Source organism: Dermacentor andersoni, chromosome 4 (assembly GCF_023375885.2).
Source record: "Dermacentor andersoni chromosome 4, qqDerAnde1_hic_scaffold, whole genome shotgun sequence".
NCBI classification, from domain to species: domain Eukaryota; kingdom Metazoa; phylum Arthropoda; class Arachnida; order Ixodida; family Ixodidae; genus Dermacentor; species Dermacentor andersoni.
In genome coordinates this window covers 162,101,754-162,128,560 of record NC_092817.1, presented here as the reverse complement: position 1 = coordinate 162,128,560, position 26,807 = coordinate 162,101,754, and the positions used below count along the sequence as shown (strand labels likewise).

At 45.5% G+C, this 26,807-nt stretch overlaps 1 protein-coding gene across 1 annotated transcript in view; it reads left to right on the top strand.

The window, feature by feature from the left end:
• Positions 1-25,638, top strand: part of LOC126538274 (sodium-dependent phosphate transport protein 3-like) — a 72,592-nt gene extending 46,954 nt beyond the window's left edge. Inside the window, exons 8-12 of the mRNA XM_055074639.2 lie at positions 1,167-1,316; positions 7,675-7,804; positions 18,397-18,552; positions 19,878-19,963; positions 24,136-25,638. Coding sequence (XP_054930614.2) covers positions 1,167-1,316; positions 7,675-7,804; positions 18,397-18,552; positions 19,878-19,963; positions 24,136-24,420 — 807 coding nt within the window. The 3' untranslated portion in view covers positions 24,421-25,638. The remainder of the gene's footprint in view (positions 1-1,166; positions 1,317-7,674; positions 7,805-18,396; positions 18,553-19,877; positions 19,964-24,135) is intronic.
• The last annotated feature ends 1,169 nt before the right edge of the window (positions 25,639-26,807 follow it).

Here is a 26,807-nt window from a genome sequence, read left to right as displayed (position 1 = left end):
TGTTTGTTCAGCAATTTTTGATCTTTCATGTGTCACAGCTTTAAGAGTTAAATGGATGGTATTTTTCTGGTTGGTGTATTGAGTGCAGTATTGTGTGACTGTACGTTCGACTTAGGTTAACTCAACCCTAATGTGACTGACAAATGTCATCAAATTATCCAGCAGATCGAATTAAACATGCAGAAAAAGTGCCCAAACACACCTCTGATTCATTTGGCAATATTTTCCCGATGCCATTGCGCCCCTGAATCAAACCCGCACTGTCTTTCTCTGTGTTTAAAGTAGAAAACTGTGTTATAAATTACAATAAAGCTCCTACACAAAGTGGAAATCTAGCGCATGCCTGATTTTTGAGCAAGAAAACTCGGCAAGAGTGCAATATGTGTTGCTCAGTGGCGGCCATTTTTCTAAAGTGAGCTTCTCTGCAATACACCAGTGTTCGGTAAGGCATATGAATGCAGCAAAGCTGGATTTGCTTTTGTTTGCAGGCAATTTTTGGCCCGATTTAATTGAAAAAAGAACAAGAAGAAATATAAAAATGCACATTAGAATTCGGTAAATAGCGTAATCTGACATTGTGAGTTACGGTTATTGCTTGCAGATGTTCCGAGGGCAGACTGAAAATAGGTGCTTTCGACGGGATATTTTTTTTTGTGTGTGCACTGCATTTTCTGTTGCCTAAGCTCCAATGAGACAGATGCTGCCACTACAGGGTTCGCTCTTGGGGTCACGATAGGGGTCAGGTGTGTGCGTGCTGACTGGTCAAGTTCAAATTAACTGGCAAAGGCTAATTTTAGGATCAAGGTAACGAAGGTTTAGGCCAAAAGAAATGCATGGATTGGCCAGGACCTATGGTTGGTATCAATTCAACCAAAAAAATTCAGTTAACCAGGGTTGAGATAACAGGAGTCTGCTGCATTGTGTTACTGCTTCATCACCAGTGCGTCTTTATCCTCAGCCGAGATTAGGCTTAAGCATATTAGAGCTGCATGTCCAAGGCTTCTAGTCTGTAGTCTTTTCCACTCCATCTCGCAGGAAAAATAGAAACCACTTTGAATTTTCAACTTTCTAGCAGCAGCCTATGCACTAGAAGATTTCACTGTGTCTGAAACAGCCTGGTCTTCATCGGACAGCAGATGTCATGTATGCATACTTTTTTGCTGCAGAAGCGGCCACTGCCATGGCGAGCTGTGTTCACGTCTGCACCTGTGTGGGCCCTGGTGGCAGCCCGGTTTTCCAACCTGTGGGTCTCCATGCTACTGTTCACGAAGCTGCCAGCGTATGTCGAAGGCGTCCTCGGGATGTCCCTGCGTCAGGTCTGGGCTTGCCCAAGTCAAAATGGGTGGAACAGTGAAAATTGCAACTTATTGAAGTTCAAGTTTGATAAGCTTGTTGTCCTCCTGAGCATACAACAGAGACATTACAGGAATGTGAATGCAACTGAAGGTTCCAGATTCAAGAAATGTCAGGGGTACATCCTCACTGTAAAAGTCAGTGAAGTCTAAAACACAGCAAGAGGTTACAAACTTGAGAACTATAATGAACAGGATATGACACTAATAAAAATAAAACAACACAGAGATCATTGTAAAACACGATAGTACCAAGAAGAAGTTATAACTCTTTAAAACACACAATCTTGGTAATTATTAAGTGAATAGAGAGTCACTACCCAATGGAGCACTTGTCAATCTTGTTTTTGTATTCTCCGTCAATTTAAATTGACAAGACAGCAAGTCGCAGCGAAGCAGAAAATGTCATAGCATTTTTTCATTCACCTAGTTATGCAGTATTTTCACTTCTTTAAATGGCTCATTGTGCTGTACCACTCGCAGTTCAGTCTTGGCTGGGTAATACCTGTGCTTGAGTTCAGATATACACCTGTTCAAGCAGAAGGCATACATCCATGTGAATATATTTGAAAAGTTAGCCATAGAAGACACGGATAGATGAACATAGTTATTGACCGGCAGGACACCTTGTGTTTTGTGTCACTGTCATGGTTATATGTACACGGAATTTTGAAGATAGTGAAGTTCTTGGACTCACACTCTTATAGAAAAACAATAAGAATTTTAGTAGAGAGCAGTCAAGCCAGTTTGGCAGCATTTTCAGTTGGCCAGCTTAACGCCTACTGATGTTTATGTCCCAGGTCGAAAAGAATCTTTTTGAAAAATATATCCTGTTACTTTTTCCTGCATTTTATCTAGTGACAGAGTGACAAATGTCATACTTACTCACGCCAGACCTGCACCCTACACTTTAGGGGCGAAATACTTTCAGAAAGTTTTTTTTTTCACAAAAGATTGAATTTTGACAGCATGACATTTTGTATCAGTTGATGCCTTCTCTAGTAGCTCTAAAGTTACTACATTATCTAATAGCATGGACAGCACCAAGGACAACCATCTTTTAGAGTGTGCCACTGATGTAGTAGGCTTCGGTGAGGACGGGAGAAACATAGGGAGCAGGATGGACAAACAAAGGATGAAGCAGAATTCAATCGGTGTGCTTGTATTATTCTGTATATTATTCATGGTGTCATCTCCAGGTTTAACGGCCTGAACTTATGTACGAGCCGCACCCTGCCAAGGTTCAGAAAAAAAGAAAGTGTGGATCATACAAATACAGTCAACGATGGATTATTCGGACACTGATAATTCAGACATGCTTGATTATTCCGGCAGCCCTTTGGCACCATAACTAGTCCTATACATAGTCTAACCCCCGTATTCAGAAATGCATCTTAATTTGAAGCCATGCTTCACTTCATTTAAACGATGCCTGTTGTCAACGCAATGAGCGTCTTCGGCGCGTTTGCACCAGGCGTCATTTATATCAAGTCGAGCATGAGCTTCTAGTTAAGTTGCATTTCTGAATGCGGAGGTTAATCTATCAGGATGACCGAAATTTCAGACATCTTACAGCATGTCGTGCGATAGGTTGGACTGCGACTGAATGACCCTGTGCTAATATGGCTACCAAGTCAAGCATAAATAACAATAAAGTTAAACCTCGACATAACGAAGTCGGTAAAATTGGCATTATGTCGACATTTACATTGAAATTTGAACTTTTCTGCAAATAAGTACAGTCACCAACAGATTTTTCTTACGTGGAAGGGGGCTGCGAATTTTCCGAATTACCGAGCAATCCAAAAATACGCATTTGAATGAGAAAAAAGAGTCAGTTTGCTGAATTTGAGTTGGTGACGAAAGATACAGCTTCATGCCAATCCAATGATATCTTCACATCAGCGAAGCTAATCCAGCCGCATATTTCACAATTACTCTGCCCCCACAGCTTATAGGGTCTCCTGCAGGGGGACAACACCATCGTGAGAAGTGCCAGCAGCGAGCAATGAATACTTGTTCTGCCTCTCGCTTGAATGCGTCTCTGAAACTAGAGATTACGCAACCTCCAGTACTAAAGGCACAGAAGGACGGTGCACATGATGCACCGTCATCTTGGCATGCCCACGCTTTGCACACATGGCAGATTACCTCAAAACTTGGTGCGCAGGCTGTGTATGCACTCAGACACGCTGACAGCCACACATTGCCATGGCAGCACTAGAAAATGAGACACGCTAACAGGCCCTAACTCCCCTCCCCCCCTCTTTCTTCTTGCTGGCATGGGAAGACAGTGCTTATCAACTTTATTGCAGAGTGAGGGACGAATGTCTAACATAAAAAACAAAAAAGTCGCAGTTTTTCCCGAAAGGCAAAGCATCCATTGTGATAGCAAATTAAGCAAGATAAGCATGGTAGCAGTAGCAAGTGAATTGACCTTTGTACTCTCTCTTGCTTCAATGTGAACTAAACGTTGAAAGCACGATGCATACAAAGCTACCGGCACCGGGTGCACTGTGTCCACATCGCAGATCGCTTTGAAGATGAGGTCCGCACGGGCGCATACTATGTTCACGTCACAGATCGCTTTCAAGATAGGGCGACCTCGCCATGAACAGCAGCCATTGGAGTAAAACCCCCCATCTCTCGCCTCCCCCTTTCCTGTGCCTAGCGCGCAAGAGAAGGCGGCGCGTTTCTGCCCCACCTTCCATCCTCATGCACACGATATTGAGCCGCGATAGTCGGCTGACCCTCCCAAGTCAGTTGTCAGCCCGTGTCGGCGCGGCAGAAGTATGTTGTATACGCCCAATTTTGAAAAGAAATTTCTGCTAATTTCGGCCGCCGTAGCCAGTAGTTTGTTGTAGCACGGTCCGTTAAAAGTGAACTTCGTTGCATTAATAAACTAGGTAGAAGAAACTGAGGCTGAAATATGGTCTGTTATATCTGAAAGGCTGTCGTACATGGGTTCATCATAACAACCGTAGACTGTATTTGACCATCTGCGTTTGTGGAAGTTTCCATTTATTACCTCAGGATTGCTTTGCGGCGGCAGTAAAATTTTATTACATTGAAATCGCATATGAACACTTCATTATATTGAGGTTCAAAATACGTGTGTTCTTAGATAAGTAGTTATATACTTCATTATATAGAGAATTTCACTATATTGAAATTTGTCATATCAATGTTCAACAATATAACAGATTCTGTTAAACAGCAACATTCTAGAATGCAATTTCATTGACTTTATGTGATATCAGCCTGATTTCAGCTAGCATGCTTAGTTTTGGGGACTGCGCCATCTTTGGCCAACAGATACGTAGGTGTATGAAATCCCAGTCTGAAGTTCAAAGATCCCCAAAGCAGGTTTTGTCGTATGCCTAGACACAGGTGGTATCTCTCAAGGAATATGTTATCACAAAAATTTTATGTCAGCGCTATAATAGCACAGGTACGAGCGGTTGAACATTACCCTCCCCTCAAGCTGCGGCATTCCCCTTTAACTTTTCACCGTGCTGCCATCGCTGTATCTCATGTCCTTCAAGCGGTGACGCAAGTGTTATCTACTTCTGGTTTATTTGAACCGAGTGTGTTCCCACGTCTCTTTCCTAAACACAAACGTGAACTGTGTGTGGTTTTAATGCTACGTGAAGCGAGAACCTGCAGATGCCACCGCGGGCATTTGCCACATTGCTGTAGCTGTTTCCATTAGTATGTTGGTTTGATAATTGCCTGATAACATGAAACTATCTAGTAAATACGTTTACGATTGTCTCTATATTACACTTACAAGTCTTCCTTGTAGCCGTTACCCACCGTGGTGGCTTAGTGGCTGTCGTGTTGCGCTGCCAAGCATGAGGTCGCGGGACCGAATCCCAGTCGTAACCGCCGCATTTCGATGGAGGAGAAATGCAAGAACGTCTGTGTCCCGTGCACTGGCGGCATGTTAGAGATCCCCAGGTGGTCAAAATTAATCTGGAGTCCCCCACTACAGCGTACCTCAGAATCAAATCGTGGTTTTGGCACGTAACACCCTAGAATCAATTAGTCAGTCAATCCTTGTAGCCGTCAGCATAAAAAGAAAGCGCTGCTGCTAACCTGGGAATGTGGTGAAATGGGCTACCTTAAAAACCCGCTATAGTCTGAGGTTTTTTTCCAAATTTTACCTTGTGAAAATTCTGATCTGTGCTATATGTGGATCCCAACAGTTTTCTGCCCAAGTACGCAGTTCCAGTTTCGGTATTGCTTGACGCTATCTGCATCAGCTTCTTACTCCATCATCAATCGCTGTTGTAACCGCAACACATGACGAAGTGAGTCTAACACTGACTTCGTGATGGTTATGCTTTGCAAATGTCAGGGCCACAAAAGCAATGTTCAGGTACTGTACTTTTAAAATAAAAGTGATTGTAGCTGCCGAAACCATCGGCAGTCGTGCTGCAGGGGGGCAGTTCGGTGTGAACGAGCGAAGCATTCGTGGTTGGAGGAAGCAAAAGGAAGCTCTGTAAGTATGCAACAGTCTGAGAAGAAGTTTCCGCGGGCCGAAGAATGGAGTGTTTCCTGAAGTACACAAATTGCTGTGCATACATATGCTATTCAAAATTAGCTGAATGAAGTGGCACATTTCAAGTCTTCCAAATGACGCAACTCGGTCAGCTAATTGGATAGCCCGCCTGATTGACGTTACAGGTGCCTGCTGCATAACAGGCAACGAGGCGGCTGAAAAATTGGGGAACTTTGCTAGGTAGCGATGCACATTTTTGAAACCTTATAATAAGTTACACACTTTGATTGGAAGGATTTACCCCAACGACTAGGTACATTTCTACAGAACTGTCGAAATCGTTTCAGGATCCCTTTAATAGTACTACTTAATGCGTTCCAATTTCACTTTAATTTGTCCATGATGCGACTTGATCCTGCACATGAGGAAGTAGAAACGGAGGAACTGAGGGTCTCGATTTATTGTTTGTGATAACCAAATTAAATGAGGAAGATCATAAGGGAGATGAACTATTGAGGCAAACATCTAAATAGTAGTAATCAGGGGTGTGTGAATACCAAATAGTAAATTTCTAATCGAATACCGAATATTGGAAAATTTTCACCGTATTTAATGGTTACAAATTTTGGGCAAGAAAATACGTTGCTGCACATACTAGGAAGTCTGATAGCATTGCTTAACAAAAATTTAGTAGGCTATCAGTAACATAAGTGCATGGAAATCGTGACGTACTGTACGGTCTACTCCTATTAAGGGAACACCAGATTAGCATGCCAGCATTGATTACAGCTTAGTTCTAGTACATGAAGGTCTGGAAAATATTTTTTTATCAATAGAATTTCTGCTGAGTAAAATCAAGTGCTTTGTTTCCTCTGAAGCTAATGAATTATGGACGTTCTGTTGTACTGAATACCAATGAGGTTCTCACCTTAATAGTGGGCCTATGTCTTGCGGCAGTCTTTTGTTTATTGCATAGATAATAATAATAATGCTTATTTCTCATCAATACAAGAAATGATGATGGAGGGAGGGGGAATTAAAGCGGCAATCCACTTGACGGAGTTCCGACTCCCATTACAGCAGAGAGCAGCAGTGGGGCATACAGCGTAGAAACAATTGTGTGCACATACATAATAATGTCGGATCAGCAATTGATAGTTTGCTTTTCTGTTTATCTCCAAAACGCAGAAAGGCTATCCCAACTTGACAGCAGGTGGGTTATCGTAAGGCCAATCTGCGCGACAGGCGAAAGGACCGTGCATCATGTGACTTTAGTAACCAGCGCACAGAGCAGGTGCCGTCCGCACCGTTTCATTGTCAGATTTGGCGTGATTTTCCAACCGTCAGAGATTCTAAAATCTGCAGGGCCATGGCAAGTTCACATCACATGAACTTTGCCATTTGCACTCGACAGTCCTTTGCAACGAAAATAAAGTGAACCGCTCGCTTGGGCGGCATCGAGCACGACGTGCTTCGCGGTGCACGTGACATGTGGCACTGCGTCAGTCTCTACACCAAATATATCGAATAGTAAATATTCAGTTTACAAATAAAATTAGTCCAACTCTTACTATTAATTGAGTGATATTAGATATTTCCATGTCCGTAGTAATAAGTAAAAGGGAAATGATAGTGAAAGAAAATATAACTTGCTGCCGGCGGTAGTCGAACCAGCAACCTTCTACCTTTCTATTTAATGAACGCACTTGCTTTCCCCTATGCTTACCTTGGTGTCATTGTTTGTTAGCTTTATTTGGGTTCTTCCTGCACCTGTGTCATTGACTGGTTTCACATTTCTATGTTCGTTGTTTTGCCCAGAATGCCAACTTCAGCGCACTCGTGTTTGCCTTCACCATCGTGTCAATGCTGGGCTCCGGCGTGATCGCAGACTGTCTGCTTCGTTGCGGCCTCCAGACTACACTTGTCCGGAAAGCATTTCAGCTCACTGGTGAGTTATCTGGACGGACCGTTGTGTCTTTGCAGCAGATAGTGTAGATAGATTATGCCCCCTCGGGCATAATCTTGGTTTGCCCGCCAAGCTCGGTGGCCTGCTAAAGCTCGGCAGGCAACATTGGTCACTGCGCCACAATAAACACCGACGAGCACGGCTGCTCGCCGGTCAGTCATCGTTCAGCACCACCACGCTGCGGAGCGTCCGTCTATCGGAGGGCGCCAGAAGCCCTCCCTTGTTCACGACCCGGGGTAGATCGTGACACTGGCGACGAGGATGGGATCCTCGTGACACTGGCGACGAGGATGGGATCCTCGTGACGCTGGCAATGAGGATGGGATCCTCGTGACACTAGCGAAGAAGTTGGCGGCGAGGATGGCGACGAGTACCTACGGTGCGTCCCACGCCGCCGCAAGCGGCGAAACACCGCCCCTCGTTGCTGTCGCCATGCCGCTGTACGGAGGCTCGAGGCGTTCGAGGGAGATGGGTCCGCCTGGCAAATTTACGAGGAGCAAGTCCACGTGTTCTTCCGGGCAAACGACACACCCGAAGCCAAACAGCGGGACATTTTCTTGGCCAGCTGCGGGACCCGCGTGTTCAGCCTCCTGCACGACCTTCTCAAGCCAGCCACGCCGCGAGGATCCATCGCGAGTGTCACGAGGATCCCGTCCTCGTCGCCAGTGTCACGATCCACCCCGGGTCGTGAACAAGGGAGGGCTTCTGGCACCCTCCGATAGACGGACGCTCCGCAGCGTGGTGGTGCTGAACGATGACTGACCGGCGAGCAGCCGCGCTCGTCGGTGTTTATTGTGGTGCGGTGACCAATGTTGCCTGCCGAGCTTTAGCAGGCCACCGAGCTTGGCAGGCGAACCAAGATTATGCCTGAGGGGGCGTCACATACTTGCTACAGATAGTCTAAGTGTGCATCACGCAGTCTTTTGGTTCCTGGCGCGTCTGCTAGCAACATAGCCACCTCTGGGATCAAACAGTCGTTGTTTGCTGGGCCACATGTTGTGAGAGCACAGGTAAAATGTTGTGCTGAAACATGTGGCACAACAGCAAAGAGATGACGCCGTTGCAAATCGACTCTGTCCACTGCCCGTGGCCCTGCACGTAATTGGAAAACATAAGATTACGGGCACATGCAGCCAATGGGATTCCTTTCCACATTTTTCGTAGCTTTAAAGGGCCCCTCACCATGCTGCATAGCAAAATTTGGTTATGCAATGAAAGTTGTTATGTGCCCTTTTAGAAGGGTTCTAAGGGAACAATTTTTCAAATTAGTTCATTAATAACAGAGATAGTGATATTTCAAGTGCAGCAAAACCCACGATTTCAGAAGGCGAGTGTCACCGCCAATGTAGACACTCTCTCCACTTGCCCCATCTAGCCTCTGCAAGCAAATTTCCTTCCCTGCATTCTCCTGTATAGGAGCTGGAGGATCGTGGGACGAGTACGTCACGGGCCCCGCCTTCTTTTTTTTTCTCTCTCTCTCCCGCGTGTTTTTTGCTGAGTGGCACACATGCGGTGACGGTATCGCACGCAAGCTCTTACGTTGGTCTCGCTTCACGCATTGGATGGTTTTGCACGCTCTGCTTGAACACACTGAGTGCCACAATCATGAGCAGCGAGGCAGGTGTGAAAGGATGAAACAGCATGATCGCAGTGCTGGAGCACGGTAGAAAATGATGGTAACATCAGAGGGAACGGAAGTACATCTATCTAGCTATAGTACAAAGTAAAACATGAACACACAGACATTCTGTTTGTATGTTTTATTATTTCTCTAAACATTAATTCCTCTATTGAAACAACAGGTTGCACAAATAACAGATGTTGCCTTGAACAGTTCTCAAAATGATGTGTCACCATGTGCATCATCACGGCGCTGCCATGTACACAGGTGCACTTGTGCGATTGACATCAACTCTCTGGCTGGGAGCGCAGCGCCCATGAGGAGAAAGGTGAACGGTGTTGGATATGAAATTTAGGCTCTTTCCGCGTTGCATAGAAATGTAATACTTAACAGACACGATCGTTAGCGCCCATTATGTGCACTGCGCTTATCAGCTCGAAATGGCCAGACCTGGTGAGGGGCCCTTTAAGGTGCCTTATGGTGCTTTCAAGCACAGCGTGGTGTCAGCTGAAGCAAGACATTTGCAAGCAGAGGGAATGAGGCCCTCAGCTCCTCTGAATGATGGACCCGCCAAGGTGGCTTAGCAGCCATGGGATCAAATGTCAGCCACCGTGGCCGCATTTCGATGGGCGCAAATTGCAAAAACACCCATGTCCCATGCATTATAGGCACATTAAAGATCCTCTGGTGGTCAGAATTAATCTGAAGTCACCCACCGCAGCTTGCCTCATAATTATATCATGGTTTTGGCATGTGAAACCGCAAAACTCAATTAAGTTCCTCCGAATGAAGCAGAGCCTCAATCATTCCCCTCTGGGTCCACCTAACCAAAGTACCACCACTACAGCATCTGCGTGTGACCTCCGCTATTTGCGGTTCGGCATGTTATCTTTAACGTCGAAGGCCATCACTCTTGATGAACGATGGCCTTCGACTTTCTTTCTTTAAGAGCCCATGCCATGCCATCGTGCGTGCAGAGAATGAAACTATCTCATTTTCTACTGTGTTCTAGCGCTGCGATCGTTCTTCTTCATTCTCTCACACCTGCCTCATTGCTCGTGATTGTGGCACTGATCAAGTGTTCTCTTGCAGAGTGCACAAGATTGTCCACTACGTGAAATGAGACAAGCGCAACTGCTCGCATGTGACGCCGTCACCGGAAGTGTGCCACTCGGCAAAAACACGCGAGTGAAGGAGAAAAAATTATGCAGATCCCATGCACTGTGGGAGTCGATGTAAGTGAAGCGAAGCTTTCTGTACTGGTTGCTTTGATTGATGATAATTAGTGGTGATGTTGACGGTGAAAGCTTAATTTCTTCTTTGTTTAGTCTAACGCGAGAGTGGTGAGTTGATGTTAAACGCTACCTCTGCTGTTTGTCTGCATAGTTCACAGAACACACAGGGAGAGGTGTTTGCTTGAGGCGTTGTTGTGCGCCATATTTCATCACCTCTGAGAAGGTTGAGCATTGTCATTGCCTCACATGGCACATCGCATCACGGCAGAAGTAGTAAACTTGAATTGGATTATGGGGGCGTACGTGCCAAAACCACAATCGGATTATGAGGCATGCCATAGTGGCAGATGCCGGATTAATTTTGACGCCGTGATGCTCTTTAACGTGTCCCAAAATTTAAGTGCATGTGCGTTTTCCATTTCGCCCCCATCGAAATGCATCTGCCGCGTTTGGGATCAAATCTGTGACCTCTAGCAATGCCATAGCCGCAAAGCTACTGCAGCAGGCACAGAAGTGTTGATTTGACGGTCAACCACTTCCGTAGTGTCGCCTGGACCCTGTGGTGCACTTCAATTAATGAGGCTATGCTTTTGCACGCCCCGCATAATTTGTCTGCTTGACATATTTGCGTGGTGTTTATTTTTCAGAAATAGCAGAAACGTATTGTACCATACCTTGAACTTCAGTTTATCCAGTTTTCCCGTAACCGCTGTCGTATAGTAGTATGGTTTCTTTGCCTTCTCACGTCACCTCCCCCCCTCCTTGTATGGGAACTGCCTCTTCTCCTCCCTCCTCTCTACAGTTCTGTCTACCTCCCCTCTGGACTCACATGTTGGTTAAGAGGGAAGCACTGCAGTTTCTGCAATGCTTTTGAGGAGGGGTCACCGATAATTACACCTGTCAAGAGGCTAATGTGGCGATGCCTAGGGAGTTCCAGAAGGCAGTGTGCACATTCGGCGCCGTGGGTTCCAGACGAGTTTCTCGCATGGCCTTTCCTTTCTGACTCGCTCCTGTCATGTACGCACACGCTCTGAACTACCCCTCGACGTGGTGTGCGAAACAGCAGCAGTAATGGGAAAGTTGAAGGATGAGGCAAGGAATTAAAGCTTTGCTTTAAAAGAAAGATGGCGGGACCTGTGACGTATTTGTTGCGGCCCTCTGGCTCCAGTATGGGAGAACACAGGGAAGAAACTTCGCTTGTGGAGGCTAGACGAAGCAAGTGGAAAGACTGTCTATGTTGGTGGTGACGCTTGCCTCCTGAAATCATGGGTTTGCGCCACTTCAAATAATAATGTCTCTTCTGTTAATGAACCAATTTGAAAACTGTTGCGGTAGAACACTCCTAAGAGAGCACGTTACAACTTCCAATGTATAACCAAAATTTGCTATGTGGCATGGTGAGGGGCCTCTTAAGGGTATGAAAAATGTGGCAAGGAATATACCGTAGCATTCCGAGCAAGGGCCCTCCCCCCCCTCCCCCTATGGTGAAATATAATCCAAGAAATTTTGCGGAGGGGCCTTTAGTCAATTGCAGACCTAAATTCAAGGGCTGTCGGCCCCGAATCTGGCAGCCAGTAAGCTAGGCCTACACCATCTCCCAGCAATCCCAAGTGCGCCTGGCTTGCACGTTAGCTTCTGTCAGCGTCGGTAAAATCAAATGTATTGCAATTTAAGTGCAACGTAATTGTGTACACGTTGTGCCACAAACATAGGCGCCTCATTACGAGCTGCATGCGGTTGTGTCCCAAGTACCACCGGTCTCCCGATTCAATGGCCCAGCGAGCTAGGCCTGCTGGCTCATAGTCATCGGCGGCCGTCATCGAAGCCAACACTGCGGACGTGGTTTTGCGGAAACACACCTACACTGCTCGCATAGTCGTCTTTATGTTGGCATCTTGTTTACGAGAGAGCTGTGCAAACACGTTCATTTTCATTTAAAAAATTTTTTTTTTGCAAAGTCATTCCAAGCGTTCATGCAGTGGCGCTGGTTCTGGGTGCAGCTATGCGCCGCTTGCTCATTTGCACGCTGTGTCCCAAATCGTTGTATGCGTCAAGTCGGACTCAGACGCATCATATGAGGGCTCACACGAAAAATCACACCTTGTGTCTCGAGCTTAATTCGCGTGTGACACTGCACGTTTGACCAAAACGGCGGCTGACGAAGGCTATGGCTATACGGATACCTGGCCATGGTGAACTGTCACCTCAGCAGAAGTGTGGCCAAACAATAACTTTCTTTCTCACTAAATTCTGTCATGTTATGTAATTTAAATGCAATTTCGTTAAAAAATGCCAAAGAAACACTGTAGCCAAGTGGTCTGGTGAAAATGCATGAATGGGTGAACAGATTCACTTTCGAGTGAATCACTCTAAAGTGGAGGCATGAGTAGGGGCGCTTGCTCGGAATTTTACGGTATGCTCAGCAAGCAATATGTGCTCAGGCTCTGCAATAAAGCCTTAGTTGAAAGTCAGCGCTTGTCCTATCTCAACCTGTCCTTTGTTCTTACTGTGCTGTGAATTCTATACAGTTGAGCCCGCTTATAACGAACCCGAGCGTCACGCGGAATTTTGTTCGTTCTATACAGAAGTTCGTGGTATTTGGGCCACACACAAAAATTGACATCAATCAAAACAAAAATTTATTGAGAAAAAAAATCGGTGATCGTTGTCTGCCTCGTCAGAGCACACCCAATGACGGCGGTTTCAAGCTTGTTCAAAGCTGCGATGTGTTCGTCACCCAAGGCCTTAAAATACACAAGATTTCTAAGTGCCTCAATATGGCTCACTGCTGTGGTCGCGCTTACAGGTGCTGGCTCTGACGGATCGTTGTCATCGTCCGATGCTTCGGCGTCGCTTGATGCCCACACTTCCCGGACAGTGGTCTCGTCGCAAAACGACTCCGCAACTTCAGCAGCGTCGTCCACATCAACAAAATCTTGCCAATCAAGATCGCAGCCGGCCAGGTTAGCGTCAACAACGCGTCGCCACAAGTCGTCGTCAGGCTGGCTTTGTTCAGTGTCTTCAATGCCTGCTTCAGGTGCGTCAGCGAAGCTGGCCTTGTGAAAACAATTCCGGATGCATTCGGGTGTCACTTCCATCCACGCCGCTTTGATCATTTCTATCGCCGAGTACAGCGAGACCTGCAGAGGCACATTGGCAGCGGGGCGATCAACTGCAGTCAGCATCCGCTGCACAACACGGCGCCTGTAGGCCGCTTTAAACGACCGTATTACACCCATGTCCAGCGGTTGCGCTTTTGAAGTTACATTTAGCGGCAGAAAAAGCAACTCACCTGCCGTTAAGACAGCTTGGACATTGTGGGCGGTACAGTTGTTGAGAATCAGAAGAACTTTGCGCCCTTTCTTCGCCATGCTGCTGTCAAAGTCAATAAGCCATTCCGCGAACAACTCGCGTGTCATCCACGACTTCGAGTTATGCCTGTAATGCACTGGTACATATGTGCGGAAGCAACGTGGCCTCTTTGATTTACCGATGACAAATGGCAAGCATCGATCGCTTCCATCCATGTTGGTGCACAAAAGCACAGTTATGCAAACTTTGCTGTGCTTGCCGCCAGCACATTTGTCACCCTTCATAGCGTGCGTTTTGCCAGGCAGCATTTCATAGAATAGCGCCGTTTCATCGGCGTTATACACATCCCTTTCAGCATAACTTGATACATGGGCCAAGTTTTTAGACATCCACGTGTTGATGTCTTTGTCGCTTACCGATGCCGATTCGCCGTTGATGGTCTTGAAAATAATTCCATGGCGGAGCTTGAAGCGATGGAGCCAGCCATTGCCAGGAGAAAAATCTGGGAAGTCCAGGAGGAACGCTAAGTCCTTTGCTTTGGACAACATCAGCGGCCCGCTGATGGGAACATTGCGTGCTCGAGTATCAAGGAACCACTTTAGAAGCGCGTCTTCAACGTCTGCATATGTGGCTTTCCGTAGGCGCTTCCTCGTCGCAGAGTCCGTGGCGGCACTCTTGTAGATTTTGTCCTTCTCTTTTAGTATCGTGGATATTGTCGATTTCGACAAACCATACTTTTTCACCAGTTCGTGGTTTTTCGAGCCTTGGGAAAGGTTGTTCAAGATCAACAGTTTCGTGGCCAAGTCCAAAGCTTTTCGCTTCACTGTCGAAGTAGACGCCGGCGAATCTGCCATCTCGGATAGGCACGGGAGCACACCAGTAGGAAACAACGCCGACAACGCTAGCACAACCACAAGTAAGAAAAAGACAGTCTCGCAGTCGTGTGAGGTGTGAGGCGCGGCGTTAAGTGGGGGGGGGGGGGGGGGGGGAAGAGAAGGGAGAAGAGGGGGTACGAAAGCACGTGATCACGTGCTACGTTGTCAATTGGTGGAAAACTTCGCCGCTGCCCTGACGTCGACGATGGTGAGTAGGGTCCCGTGGCGAATGAGCTGGCACTTTCGACTTGTGTGTTCACGTTGCTGATGCGTGCTGGGCCGTCATTTTTTTTTTCTCTCTCCCTCGTTATCGCGGCGATCCCCTCGCCGCATCGCCGCTTCTCCGTGCCTCCGGCGAGACGCCACGGGAAAGCCAATTCTCGGAGCGTGCTTAGCACAGGGTCGGCGGATCTCGCCACGTGGAAAGTGGTCCGCGACACCAAGGCGTTCGCTGTAGCCGATCGGCTAGGCTCGCGGGCATTCGTTGTAGCTGAGACCGAGCGCCATAGCCTAAACGTATATTTTGACGGTCACGCCGGACTTGTTCGTGATAAGCGAGCGTTCGTCTTAAGTGGGGCCGTTAAAAGTGGACTCGACTGTATAACGATGAATTACCAACACGCCCAAGCCTATTCCCTTCTCTTATGAGTTGATTCCTGCTCACGTCTTACAAAATGCTCTCACAAGCACAAATTAAAGGATGCTCAGGGTGGCCACCATGGGGCCCGCAAGTCGCACAATGATTAATCTTGCGCGCCGCTGCCGCATTGGTCTCTTTCTGCTGACAGGCTACAAATGTGGTGATGGGATGGCTTCATCAAATCCAAAATGCAATGCAAATTCGTTTTTCTAGATGAAAAAATTGTGGATGTAAATGGGAAAAAATAAGACAAAGTTGAATTCATTCCAACTTCTTGCAGCACCCTAAGAGGCTGTTTGTGGAACTACTGGGTTTCACAGAACCAAGTTTGGGAACCCCTGTTTAGAGGCAGTGAAGGCAAAGCTACCAGGACATGGAGCTTCTGCGGATTTGTTGCTGCCCTAAGTATTCCGGCAGCATTTGACAGCACTCTTTGATCCCTTGGAAGAGATACAGAATCGCTGCAGCTTGTATGTGTCGCGGTTTCACATGGGCCCAAATGAGAGAGAGAACCATGGAAAAATAAGTTGAAGTTATCACTCAGTAATGTATTTTGTCTTACTTTGCTGTTGTAATAAGATGCTCACATTTTCTTTTCCTGAGCCTAGGCTAATGCGGATAAGAATGTAGTGCTTTTTTTTCAAGAGCCCTCTTAATTGCGCACGCTTTGCTTCCATAGCTTTCCCTTCATTGTCACAGAAAGTTATCCATGAGTGTAGCTGCTCTTGATCTTGCTCAGGTACCAAAGTTGTCATTCACTTAGCAGGAGCTTAATTAGCTATTGAAACCAACTACATATCTATTTAATCGTAGTAGTATTGGCATCTTCCAATTCCTATGTCTGGCCCATGGCTACCCTTCACCTAGCTTGGTTCCTATTGGAAATACTGCGCATTGTGCACCTGTCTACCTAAGTTATTACCTACAGTCAGCTTTGCTGCATTACACAGTGCCCTCTTTCCGCTCTTGGTACGCCACGCTGCACAGTGGACATGCTTCACCGCTATACATGTTTCAAAACTAGGCTACGGTGTACCACTGCCGAGTACGAGGTTGCGGGTTCAATTCCAGCCATATTCTGATTGGGGTGAAGTGGAGAAATGCTCGTGTTAAAAAAGACGCCAAAATTCGTGCACGTATATAAGTAGAACAATGCTGATACATTCCTCGTTTGTACGTTTTCTCAGTCATAACATCGCATAGGCGTGGTTCCAGCTAAGGGCTCATAGGCACTGATGGATTAGAATCCCCATTGATTCATGGGCGCTCCCACAACATTCCCAGAAAGGCGTGACTTTGGCATATAATTAAAAGAACAATGTCGAGTTCGTCCTCTGCCGTTATACATCAATATAACGAACTTCAATATAAAGAAATGTTCAATGTAATTAACTGTAACTTTTTATAACTTATTGTCCATAAAACACCATGTATTCAGAACCTCAATATAACGAAGTGTGTTTCTGCGTAATTTCAACATAATGAAATTTCTCTACCACCTTTTTTCCTAACATAACGAAATTTTGAAATAAAGCAAATTGTCGATTTTACCAACTTCGTCATATTTGGTTTAACAGTATGACAAAAAAAAATCTAAAATAGAAATGTCAACGACGCTAGACATCCTTCAGCTGCACTATTATGACTATACTACCAGCGCACACTTTTTATGCACAAATCTTAGCAGACATTTCAGAAATTTTTGACACCTTATAGGGCTCTTCGATATTCAGACTATGCTTTCATGACTGCATGCTATTTGGCCACAGAGTCTAGCAGAAATATCAGTACTACTGTGTTTCGGTTTTGAAATGTCGCTAGCATGGTTGTCGCCAGAGCCCCTTCAAAGCTGAAACTAACAAAGCCTAATCGATCCAGTAGTCGCTGACCATCTCCACACCGCAGGACAAGCCAAGCCAAGCAAAGTCACATGTTGTCAAGGCTACATTGGCTACATTTGCTGTTTGTCATGCGAGTTTGATTTGCATTTGATTTAAGAATTAATTCATATTCAAAATTGAACATTTGTTTCTTTCAAATACCGTATTTACTCGATTCTAACGCGCCCTGGATTGTAACATGCACCCGTTTTCTGTGACCAAAAAAGAGAAGAAAAAAAAAATGCCTTCGGTTGTAACGCGCACCTGTTTGCCGTGACCTGCAAAAGGAAGTACACTACCACACAGCTCATTCTTTCATACAGAAATATAACTTTCTCTTATTTGAAAAAACAGATTTACTCCCAATGCACTAAAGTTGTGATAATAAAGAAAATTGCAGTTTTGCCCAATAGGCAAAGCATCAATTGCGATAGCAGATTTGTAGACAGCTATATGAAAAGTAAGATTAGTAGTTTTATCAGCCATATAAACTTTTAAACATTCGCTTACTAACTAAATTAGCAAGCAGGGAAACACGAGGGCGAAAGAAGGCACATCGGACGCACAAGTGTCCTCGTGTTTCCCAGCACGCAACCACCTTCAATCGAGATGCACCAACAAGCCCGCCCTTGTCCTCAGGCTCCCGTTTATTGTACCTTTTGGGCAGTCTGCACCACGTCTGAATTATCAGTTCCCGACTGTAAACTATTTCACAGGCCAGGTCGTGCATGGTGTCTTTTGTTTTCGACATTTAGCAGCATGTTCACATTAATTTTAACAGCATCTTTGTGTAAGACATTACCTGGGAGATACGTCTTTTTTCTTTTTCACGCAGTCCTGTGAGAAACATATTAGAGAGGTTACACGGTACTTACATACCCTCGCATGAGCACAGATGGCAAGGAAAACTTGTGCATTGACTCCCGTAATCGAAAACGTACACCAGAGTTATCGGCACACATTGTTGTGTGGAGATTTGACACGTGCCGTGTGTGAAATGCTCTCCTGCAGCCAACTTTGGCCCCGCGCTGTGCCTTCTGTGTCTGACCATGGCCGGAGCGAACCGATGGCTCGTGCTGTTCCTGCTGATCATCGGCAAGGTCACACTGGGTGCCTTCACGGCCGGCAATGCGGCTGCAGTGGTTGACTTGGCTCCAATGTACTCTGGTATGTGGCCACACTCATTATGTTTAACTACCTTATTTACTCACGTAATTTGCGCACCCGCAAATTATCTCCTTAGCTTTTGAAAAATAACTTTTACTCGCATATTTTGCCCTCCCTCTTTCTCGCCACAGCAGCTCGTCAGCGCGCGCGTAGGGCAGGCTTGGGGAGATTGGCACGGCCGCGACGTCACACACTACCACCACTCTAGCGCCACAGCTGTGACATGTAAAGGCATGGAGCGGTGAAGGGTCGCGGCAAAGTCGAAGCAAAGTCATACACAAAAAACAAGCTGCACGCGCTTTTTCTTTTTTTAGTTAGCACTATTTTCCACATTGGAGGAGGGCGCAGCACTTTGCTGTGTAGACAAATCAGAAGCACCACAAATCACACGCACTGTAGCAATCAGTGTATCGTGTCGTATTCTTGCTGGTGCAATGGCTGCTGGATAAGAAGACATGCGATGTTGCCCACCACATGCTTCGAAAAGCACGGCTTCGGCTTGGTGTAAGAAACGGCTTCAGCTGTAGGTGCTGACACATCCTGTTCCCATCCAGTAGCACTGTTTGAGCCAGCAAAGTGGTGGCGAATGCAACTAGGGCGATCACGCTTGCTCCCATTCCAGCCCACCTGACGCAGCAGGCTATGCGTGCATGGAGGAGGGAAACAATGACTTCTCAGAGTTGTATTCCTTCAGAAGCAACTCTGACTAAGCATGGTATACTTGTGCTTATTGTCACTCACTGCCACTTTTGGTCAGCCTATTTTTCGGTTGAAATCGGTAGACATTTTGGTTAGAAACAAGTAAACGCAATAATTTGCACACCGTGACCTTAGTGCTATATGCTATTTAGGACGTGCTTGCACAATTTTTGTGTAATTTGCTCACCCTCTTTTTGAAGCCCCAAAATAAGGAAGAAAAAGTGTCCAAATTACTCGTGTAAGTGTGGTACATTGCATTTATTTACTAGAGAATCTTGCATGGTGCATACATGGTGTTTCAGCAAATTTACCCCAAGCCTTTAAAAATTTGAGTATGTACAGCTGTCGGGATGGAACCAATTTGGTATTCCCTGTTCGTTTGAGCAACCCAAAGTACTTTTTTTACTTTGCGCTTAAGTCAGTATTAAGAGAATTTATTATCCTGGTTTTAAAGTATTTACTTGAATACAATACCTTCAAAAGATATGTAGAACTTAGCAAAATATGGCGAATTGATTTTTTTCCGTAATGTAGCTGCTGTGGTTTTCATTTTTTCGAGATCCGATCATCTCATGATTTCAGTGCTCTGTCACTCTCAACGTCTCCAACTCTTTTTTTTCATGCAGCTACCCTTAATGGGATGATTACAACATTTGGACAAACCACAGGAGTGCTGGCTCCTTTGGTTGCTGGGCTGCTGTCATCCTCTGCAGTAAGTCCATTGCTCGCTTAAACCATGCGTTGCTCATTGGAAAAAATGTATAGCAGTGCTGTCTTGTAAGTTGGTTGTAGCACACTTGGCAGACACTCCCAGGTCAAGCATAGCAGCATATTGATACCCTTGAATAAAAGTATGCGCAGTCAAGTCTCACTTGATCAAAGTGATGCTTGCTGCTGAAAAAATTTGTTAGATTGAAAACTTCGTTGCATAGAGATTTTCAATTTCCTAAATAGACCTGATGGCTACTGTAATGATGGAATTGAGCAGCCATAGCACTTTTTTTGGTGATACAGTGGAACTCCAATTATACGACTTTCTTGAGACTGCACAAGAATGTCTTATAATCCAGGCATTGTATAATCCGACCAACAAAACTTATGGCTATAATACATGGCATTGCACGGCAGAGTTGCGTAGAGCTTCAATTTAAACTATATGTTAATGCTCTGCAGGACTCGGAAGCCAGAATCGCTAGAAAAGTAAATGTGAAACTAATATTGCAGTCTAGTTGCTGACCACCCTTTTTTTCGTTTTTAGGGATTTAGCACAACATGTAGTGTGAGCAGCATCACTCGCCAGCATGCTAAAAACCTTGCTTCTTTTTTTTTTTCTCTCATCTACACATTTTTTTTAAGATCTGTCAGTGGGCAAGAATCCCCGCAACAAGTGCTTTCTTTCGAATGCAGAAATGTGTGTGCCTAGGTAACTTACACCGTCGCCTGCAGAGACAAACCTCCGAACGTTGTCGATGCTACATAGCACATCCACGAACATGTAGGCACAGGCATGGCAGCATCTGTGGAGCCGTCCTCATCCAAAGTGGCAGCCAACAGTTTTTACATAAAGCAATGCCTGCTGTACGACGACCCGTGCGGAACCAACGACAGACGCATGAGAAGCTTTATATGCTCGCATGTAGACAGAAAGCGGCAAACTACGTGCGTGAGCACATATATCCGATGCAACCTACGTGCCTTCTGGAGGCTAATCAGTTCGACCTTCGCACATGCTTTGACGCTTTCCATATGCACTAAGCGGTGTTCCTAAGTGATCACTTTTAGATACATCATAACATACAAACAAACAATGACACCAACGACAGCATAAGGGAAATTATCTGCACTTCTTAATTAAATTAATAATAAATAAATGGAAATGAAAATGGATGAAAAAACAACTGCAGCGCTGGCTAACACTCAGTTGGTAAGAGCATTGCACACTTAATGTAGAGACAGGGGTTCATATGCTACTTGCGGCCAGTTGATTTTTCCTTGCACTTTCATTTCCATTTATTTTTCATTCAATTCAATTAAGAACTGCTCATAATTTTCTCTATGCTGTCCTTGGTGTCATTGTTTGTTGGCATGTTATGATACGACTGATAAAAATCTGGCCCCTCAGTTTCCCTTCTTCTCGTTCACTTTCACAAGGTTTACACAGCGCCAGAAACATTGTTGGTCATATACGTGAACGCATCCGATGCCAAGTCATGCGAAAGCAAAACTATCTCGGAAACAATATGTGTAGGAACATGAGCCGGCGGTTAACACAAAAAACGTTGAGAGAGAGAAAGCACAATGAGATGACATTGAAGGGATGAAGACAAGCGACAGTAGAGGGACATGAAAATGGGGATGGGAAGCGAACCGATGAGAGGGCAGCAAATGCAAGGGAATGGAAAAGGAGGCTAGGAGGGAGCCCAGAAATGAGTTGGAGCTTTGCACAGGCAAAAGGGAACACTCCCCCACAGCACTTTTCATGCATCCACCGTTGGGTTCGCAGTTACGTGCAGGTAGTCATATGAGACTGAGGTCCGTGATTTCAAGTCATATAACTGAAATTTTTAATGCATTTTCTCTATGGGGAGTTGGCCAGGACTGCAATAATTGGTCGTAAAACCTGGGATGTCACGAAATCGGGGGATGCCTAACTACTGGTGTTCCACTCGAATAGTTGTGATAGTACTGTAGTGTGGCATGCATCATATATTTCAGCGTCACAAGTTGGGGAGATAGCCAGTGTTTTTGGTTGCAGATTTATTGTATTGATGACCAGCTAATGCACAGGAGGGGTAACATATCATTTCATTGTTTCAAAATATTTGGTGTTTTGAAATTTCTAGTATTGAATTAATGTAAAATGGTGTTATGGTAGTATAATATAGCTTACCTTAGTACAGTTAAACCTCTATATAACGAAGTCGGTAAAATCGGCAATTTGCTTTGTTATATCAAAATTTCGTTGTATAGAAATCGTGACCTTTTATGCAAATAAGTACAGTCACTGATCGATTTTTCTTACACGAAAAGGGGCCGCAAAATTTTACGAATTATCTGGCAATCGAAAAAAGCAAATTTCAATGAGAAAACAATTCGTCTTGATAAATTTGGGAGTTGGCAATGAATGATACAGTTTGATTCCACGTACGTCGACTATGGGCAACCGGCGCTGAAACTTTGCGTGCCAACAACAGTGCTGTAACACACAGCCTAGCTAGCGCTGGACACATTTTACAGTAGCACATGCTGCGATTTTGCATCAGCAAATCCACCGCTCATTTTGAAGCATATGCGTCCAGCTTCTGACCTGTCTGGGCATCGACGTGCTAGAACGTAGCAGCGCATGCGCTTCTCACAACTGATACGGCCATGGACAGAACTTGGCTGGGCACACCAGCCTAAGCAAACGTTCTTGTTAAATGTGCCTTGCAATCTTCAGGGCCTCCCTACCGGACGGTGTCAGCATATTTGAGTTGCACACTGAAGCTCCCGTCGCGCCTCCTGGCCAGCGCTGGTTCCCCATATCTCCACATCGAAGGTGCAAATTAAGCGAAGCCAGCCACGCTTTTGCGTGCAATCCGCCGCCACGGCTGATAGCGTTGCCTGTACTGGGATGACGCCATCAGGAAAAGCGCCGGCAGCAAGGAGCGAATACTTCATCTGCCTCTCACTCCAATGAGTCACCGAAACTCCAGATTACTCAAGCTCCAATACTAAACACGCAGAATGACGGCTTACATGGTGCCATGCCATCTTGTCATGCTCACTCTTTTCGCATGCGGCAGATAACCTTTAAAGCAGGGTGCACAGCTGCGTATGCACTCAGCCATGCACGGCCACAGCAAAACACGTGCCAACTTGCCCCTCACTCCACCCCCCGCTCCGCACCCTCGTGTGCGCTTGATCGCGTCACCGTGAGCTCACTCCCCTCCCTTTCTTTCCCTTTGCTTGTGCGGGAAGGCATCATTCGTGAAGCCACCATCTTTCTTGCCTCACCCTCATGCACTTTACTCGCACCTAAAGCACATGGTGCACGGGGCACAATAGGATCTTATCGCACTTGGACTTAATACGGAACATGATGCGGCTTCACTTCAGCGGTTGCTCTTGTTGCGCGGTGCACGATTTGAGAGGTGAATTTTGCAAGCAGCCGCTTGTAATTCAATCATTTGACCATTTGCAGGTGCAGAAGTTTCCATTTATTGTCTCGGCATTCCTTTGCGGTGGCAGTGAAATTTCATTGTATTGAAATGACATATAAACACGTTTTGTTATATTGAGGTTCTAAATACATAATGTTCTATGGACAAGAGGTTATGAAAACTTCAATACTTTGTTATATTTAAGTTCATTATACAGTCAAACCTTGCTAATACGTAGTTGGCCAGGAATGACATTAGGTACACACTAAGCAATTTATGAACTGCCAATGCCAGTTTAGAAACTACTTAACCGCCTGAAAGGAACGACGTCACGATGCTCTCAACCACACACACTCAGACAGGCTTTATTTGTGGGTAGGCAGCAAAAAATCGGCGATCTTCACTTGCTGCCGTGGTGGCCTTGCTGCGACGTCTTTGAACTCAGTAAGACTGCGAGCAAGTTCCCCCACCCAGCCCCAATGGGGGCTGGTTGGGGGAATCTTTGTGACTACGTTTAAACCACAATTACACATTAATCGGATGTTTATTAATCACGTTTGACTGTATTGAGGTTTAACTGTATTAAAATCGTACTGAAGTATTCAGTGTGTCTTTCAGCTGGCAACATTTCATGTTTGTTGACCTGAAAAACTCAATATGATGTGGTTTGCAATAACAATATTTTATTGTAATGAGCAGTAAATCTAACATGGCATTTATTTCTTTTCATTTTTTTTTTCAGAAAGGCGATAAGGTGACGCAGTGGACGCACATCTTCTACCTTGCAGCCGCCGTAAGCTTTGCTGGTGGTGTTGTGTTTGCCATCTTCGGCTCAGCCGAGCGGCAACCTTGGGCCGACCCCAGTGGCATGGCCAACACCAAACAACAACAGTCAATCCCGCCATCGAACTCTGGTGACCCGGTGGCATCTGCAGAGGATGGTGTCATCATTGCAGCCAGCACAGCACTTCTTGGTACACCAGCATCACCGGACACAGCAGAGATGTCAGCCGCCAAGAAGCTTTGACGCTAGTGAGGTTTTTGGAGACTGCTTCTTTGGTGTAGTTGGCATTGCGCTGAGACTGCTTAGCTTTGGTTTGACGGCAGCAGAAGTGATTGACGCTGAAGAACACAATGCACAGATGTGTGAAGAACAACTTCCATTTGTGCTTGTAACGCAAATGGATACGAAGTTATTGACTAAGGTCGGTTAAGTCAAATGGTGCATTCGACTTATCAGTTTTGACCGCCCTGAGCATTCCGGTGATGAGATTTACATTCGGCTGATCGAAATTGAGCACTCAAAACACATTTGTGTGGTTCATCCATTGTGCCACACTCTGGTTCAAAACAGTTAGATGCATTCTCACCTTCAAGCTGGGATTGCAACCAGAATTCGACAGAATTCCAACCACTTAGCTCCTCTTCTGATTGCTCTGGGAACAGCTGAACGTTTGGCCTGGACAGACTTTCTGTGGCTCCTATCTTGAGAGATCTCAATAATACCGAGCTCTGTAAGAACCAGTCAAATGCACTACATGAAAGACAAGCACAGCGCTCTGGGCACGGCCTTTCTGTCACATTGTTTTTTCGTGTGCCGTTCATGGCCGGCTCTGAATAACCAACTTGCTCAGGCTTTGACTTTGTATAGAAAGTGAGTGCAGGTGTCACAAAGTGCCTTGTCTTCCCAAACTCCTGCACATGCCAAGCTGCTGCGAGTTAACAATCATTGTATACATATGCCTAGGGGTGTCGCATGTTGCTGCCGTCTTTAGACTGGCTGCCAAAAGGAAAGGCTTGATGTCGTACAAGGTGTGGACTAGGTGTGAAATGAGAAAAATTTTGGGGGGGAAAACGTGCACTTCTGGGACTGTCATACTTTCGGACGGACTAGTCATTAATATATGCAGCTAAAGCTGAACTTTGTGCTGGTTGGTGACACGATACTGGAGTTCTTGAAAGCAGCTTATAAAGGGCTTGGAAATCTGAAAGGGGCACACTGCAAGTTCTGTGGATTCTGGGTCTTTGTATTAGGAGTCACTTCCAGTGGCCCAGGAAAGCAGTCCAGGGCACGTGTTTGTATTGTTCTATTTTTTTTTTTGTTCTTTTTTTTCTCTCTCTCATTCACCTTTTCTCGTCGTACGCTGCAGTGACTAGCTTATGCCAGTCATGATGGCAGAGCAGTAGCATCCAATCCGATGATAAAGAAAAAAGATTAATTAAATAGTGTAGTGGATCCGATTCCGCCACCGCCGTGAGCGTCTGCACAACGAGCGGATGTTTATGTTCGCGGCGCCGACCTCCTCGGCGTGGAAGGCACGTACAATAAAGGCTCAGTTTCACCGCCGCTCGGCTGCTCGCCGGTTGCTCTCAAAGTTCGTTCTCTTCTCTCTGCGCGCGTCTGTCTATAGCGGACGCAATCCGCACCACTATAAATAGATTCCAAAAACGCTAAAAAAATAATGTGCCCACAGGTAGATTGGCTGAATACAGTATATCTGTAGCTGCTGAAGAGCGGGCGAAGTCACCTTGTTGCATAAAAAATTTTACTTGGTCATTTGCTCAAATATGATGGATCAAAGCCCACCGGTTGTCAGCGGCCATACGTCACGACTACTCTTTCCTCATTCTGTAGGGTTGCGGTGATGTCAAAAGTGAAAAATCAATATCGAGCGGTTTCGCATCAGTGCATTGACGTGGGACCTACCACAATTCACAAGCACTCTCAAAGAAGGTTCTTTGGCATTGCCTTGCTGGGATCAATCTATATAGCCATGTAAATATTATATTCGTAGCTGTTGCAAGTCCTTTTAGCTGTCAACATGTTTACACATCCATCCATAGGTAGTGCCACTAAACTAGCTACATTATACAACCTAGATACAGCTGATGCTGGACATACCAAACCCGGATATAATGAATTATTGTCTATATTGAACAGTCATAACATCCCCTTGAGAATCCGTTGCAAACTAAGCTATACTATGCGTGTATTGAAATCCTATTTATCACCACATTCGATTTTTCCAACGCTTAACAGGGCCGCTATCACTTCTCGTGCTGTCGGAATTATTTAGTGGGGACGAAACGGCACTGCCATATTTATTCGAGTGTAACGTGAGCTTTTTCATTATTTTCGCTGCTTGAACTGAACCGTTGCATTACATTCGAATGACTGCAAAATTCAACATTTAAAAAGAAATATTCAAAATGCTGTGGTGTTTGGCTTGATGTTGTCAACCTGTACCTTTAGATCTCAATCCAATTTATTGACAAGTCAACCAAAGTGAGAACTTGTTTTTTGCTCGAATCAACGCCATTTTAATTGTGCTTGTGACTGGTGTTATGGTTACGGCTCTGCAGTACCCTGCGACCTTCCACGGTTCAGCTCCATTCATTTGTGACGTTATGATG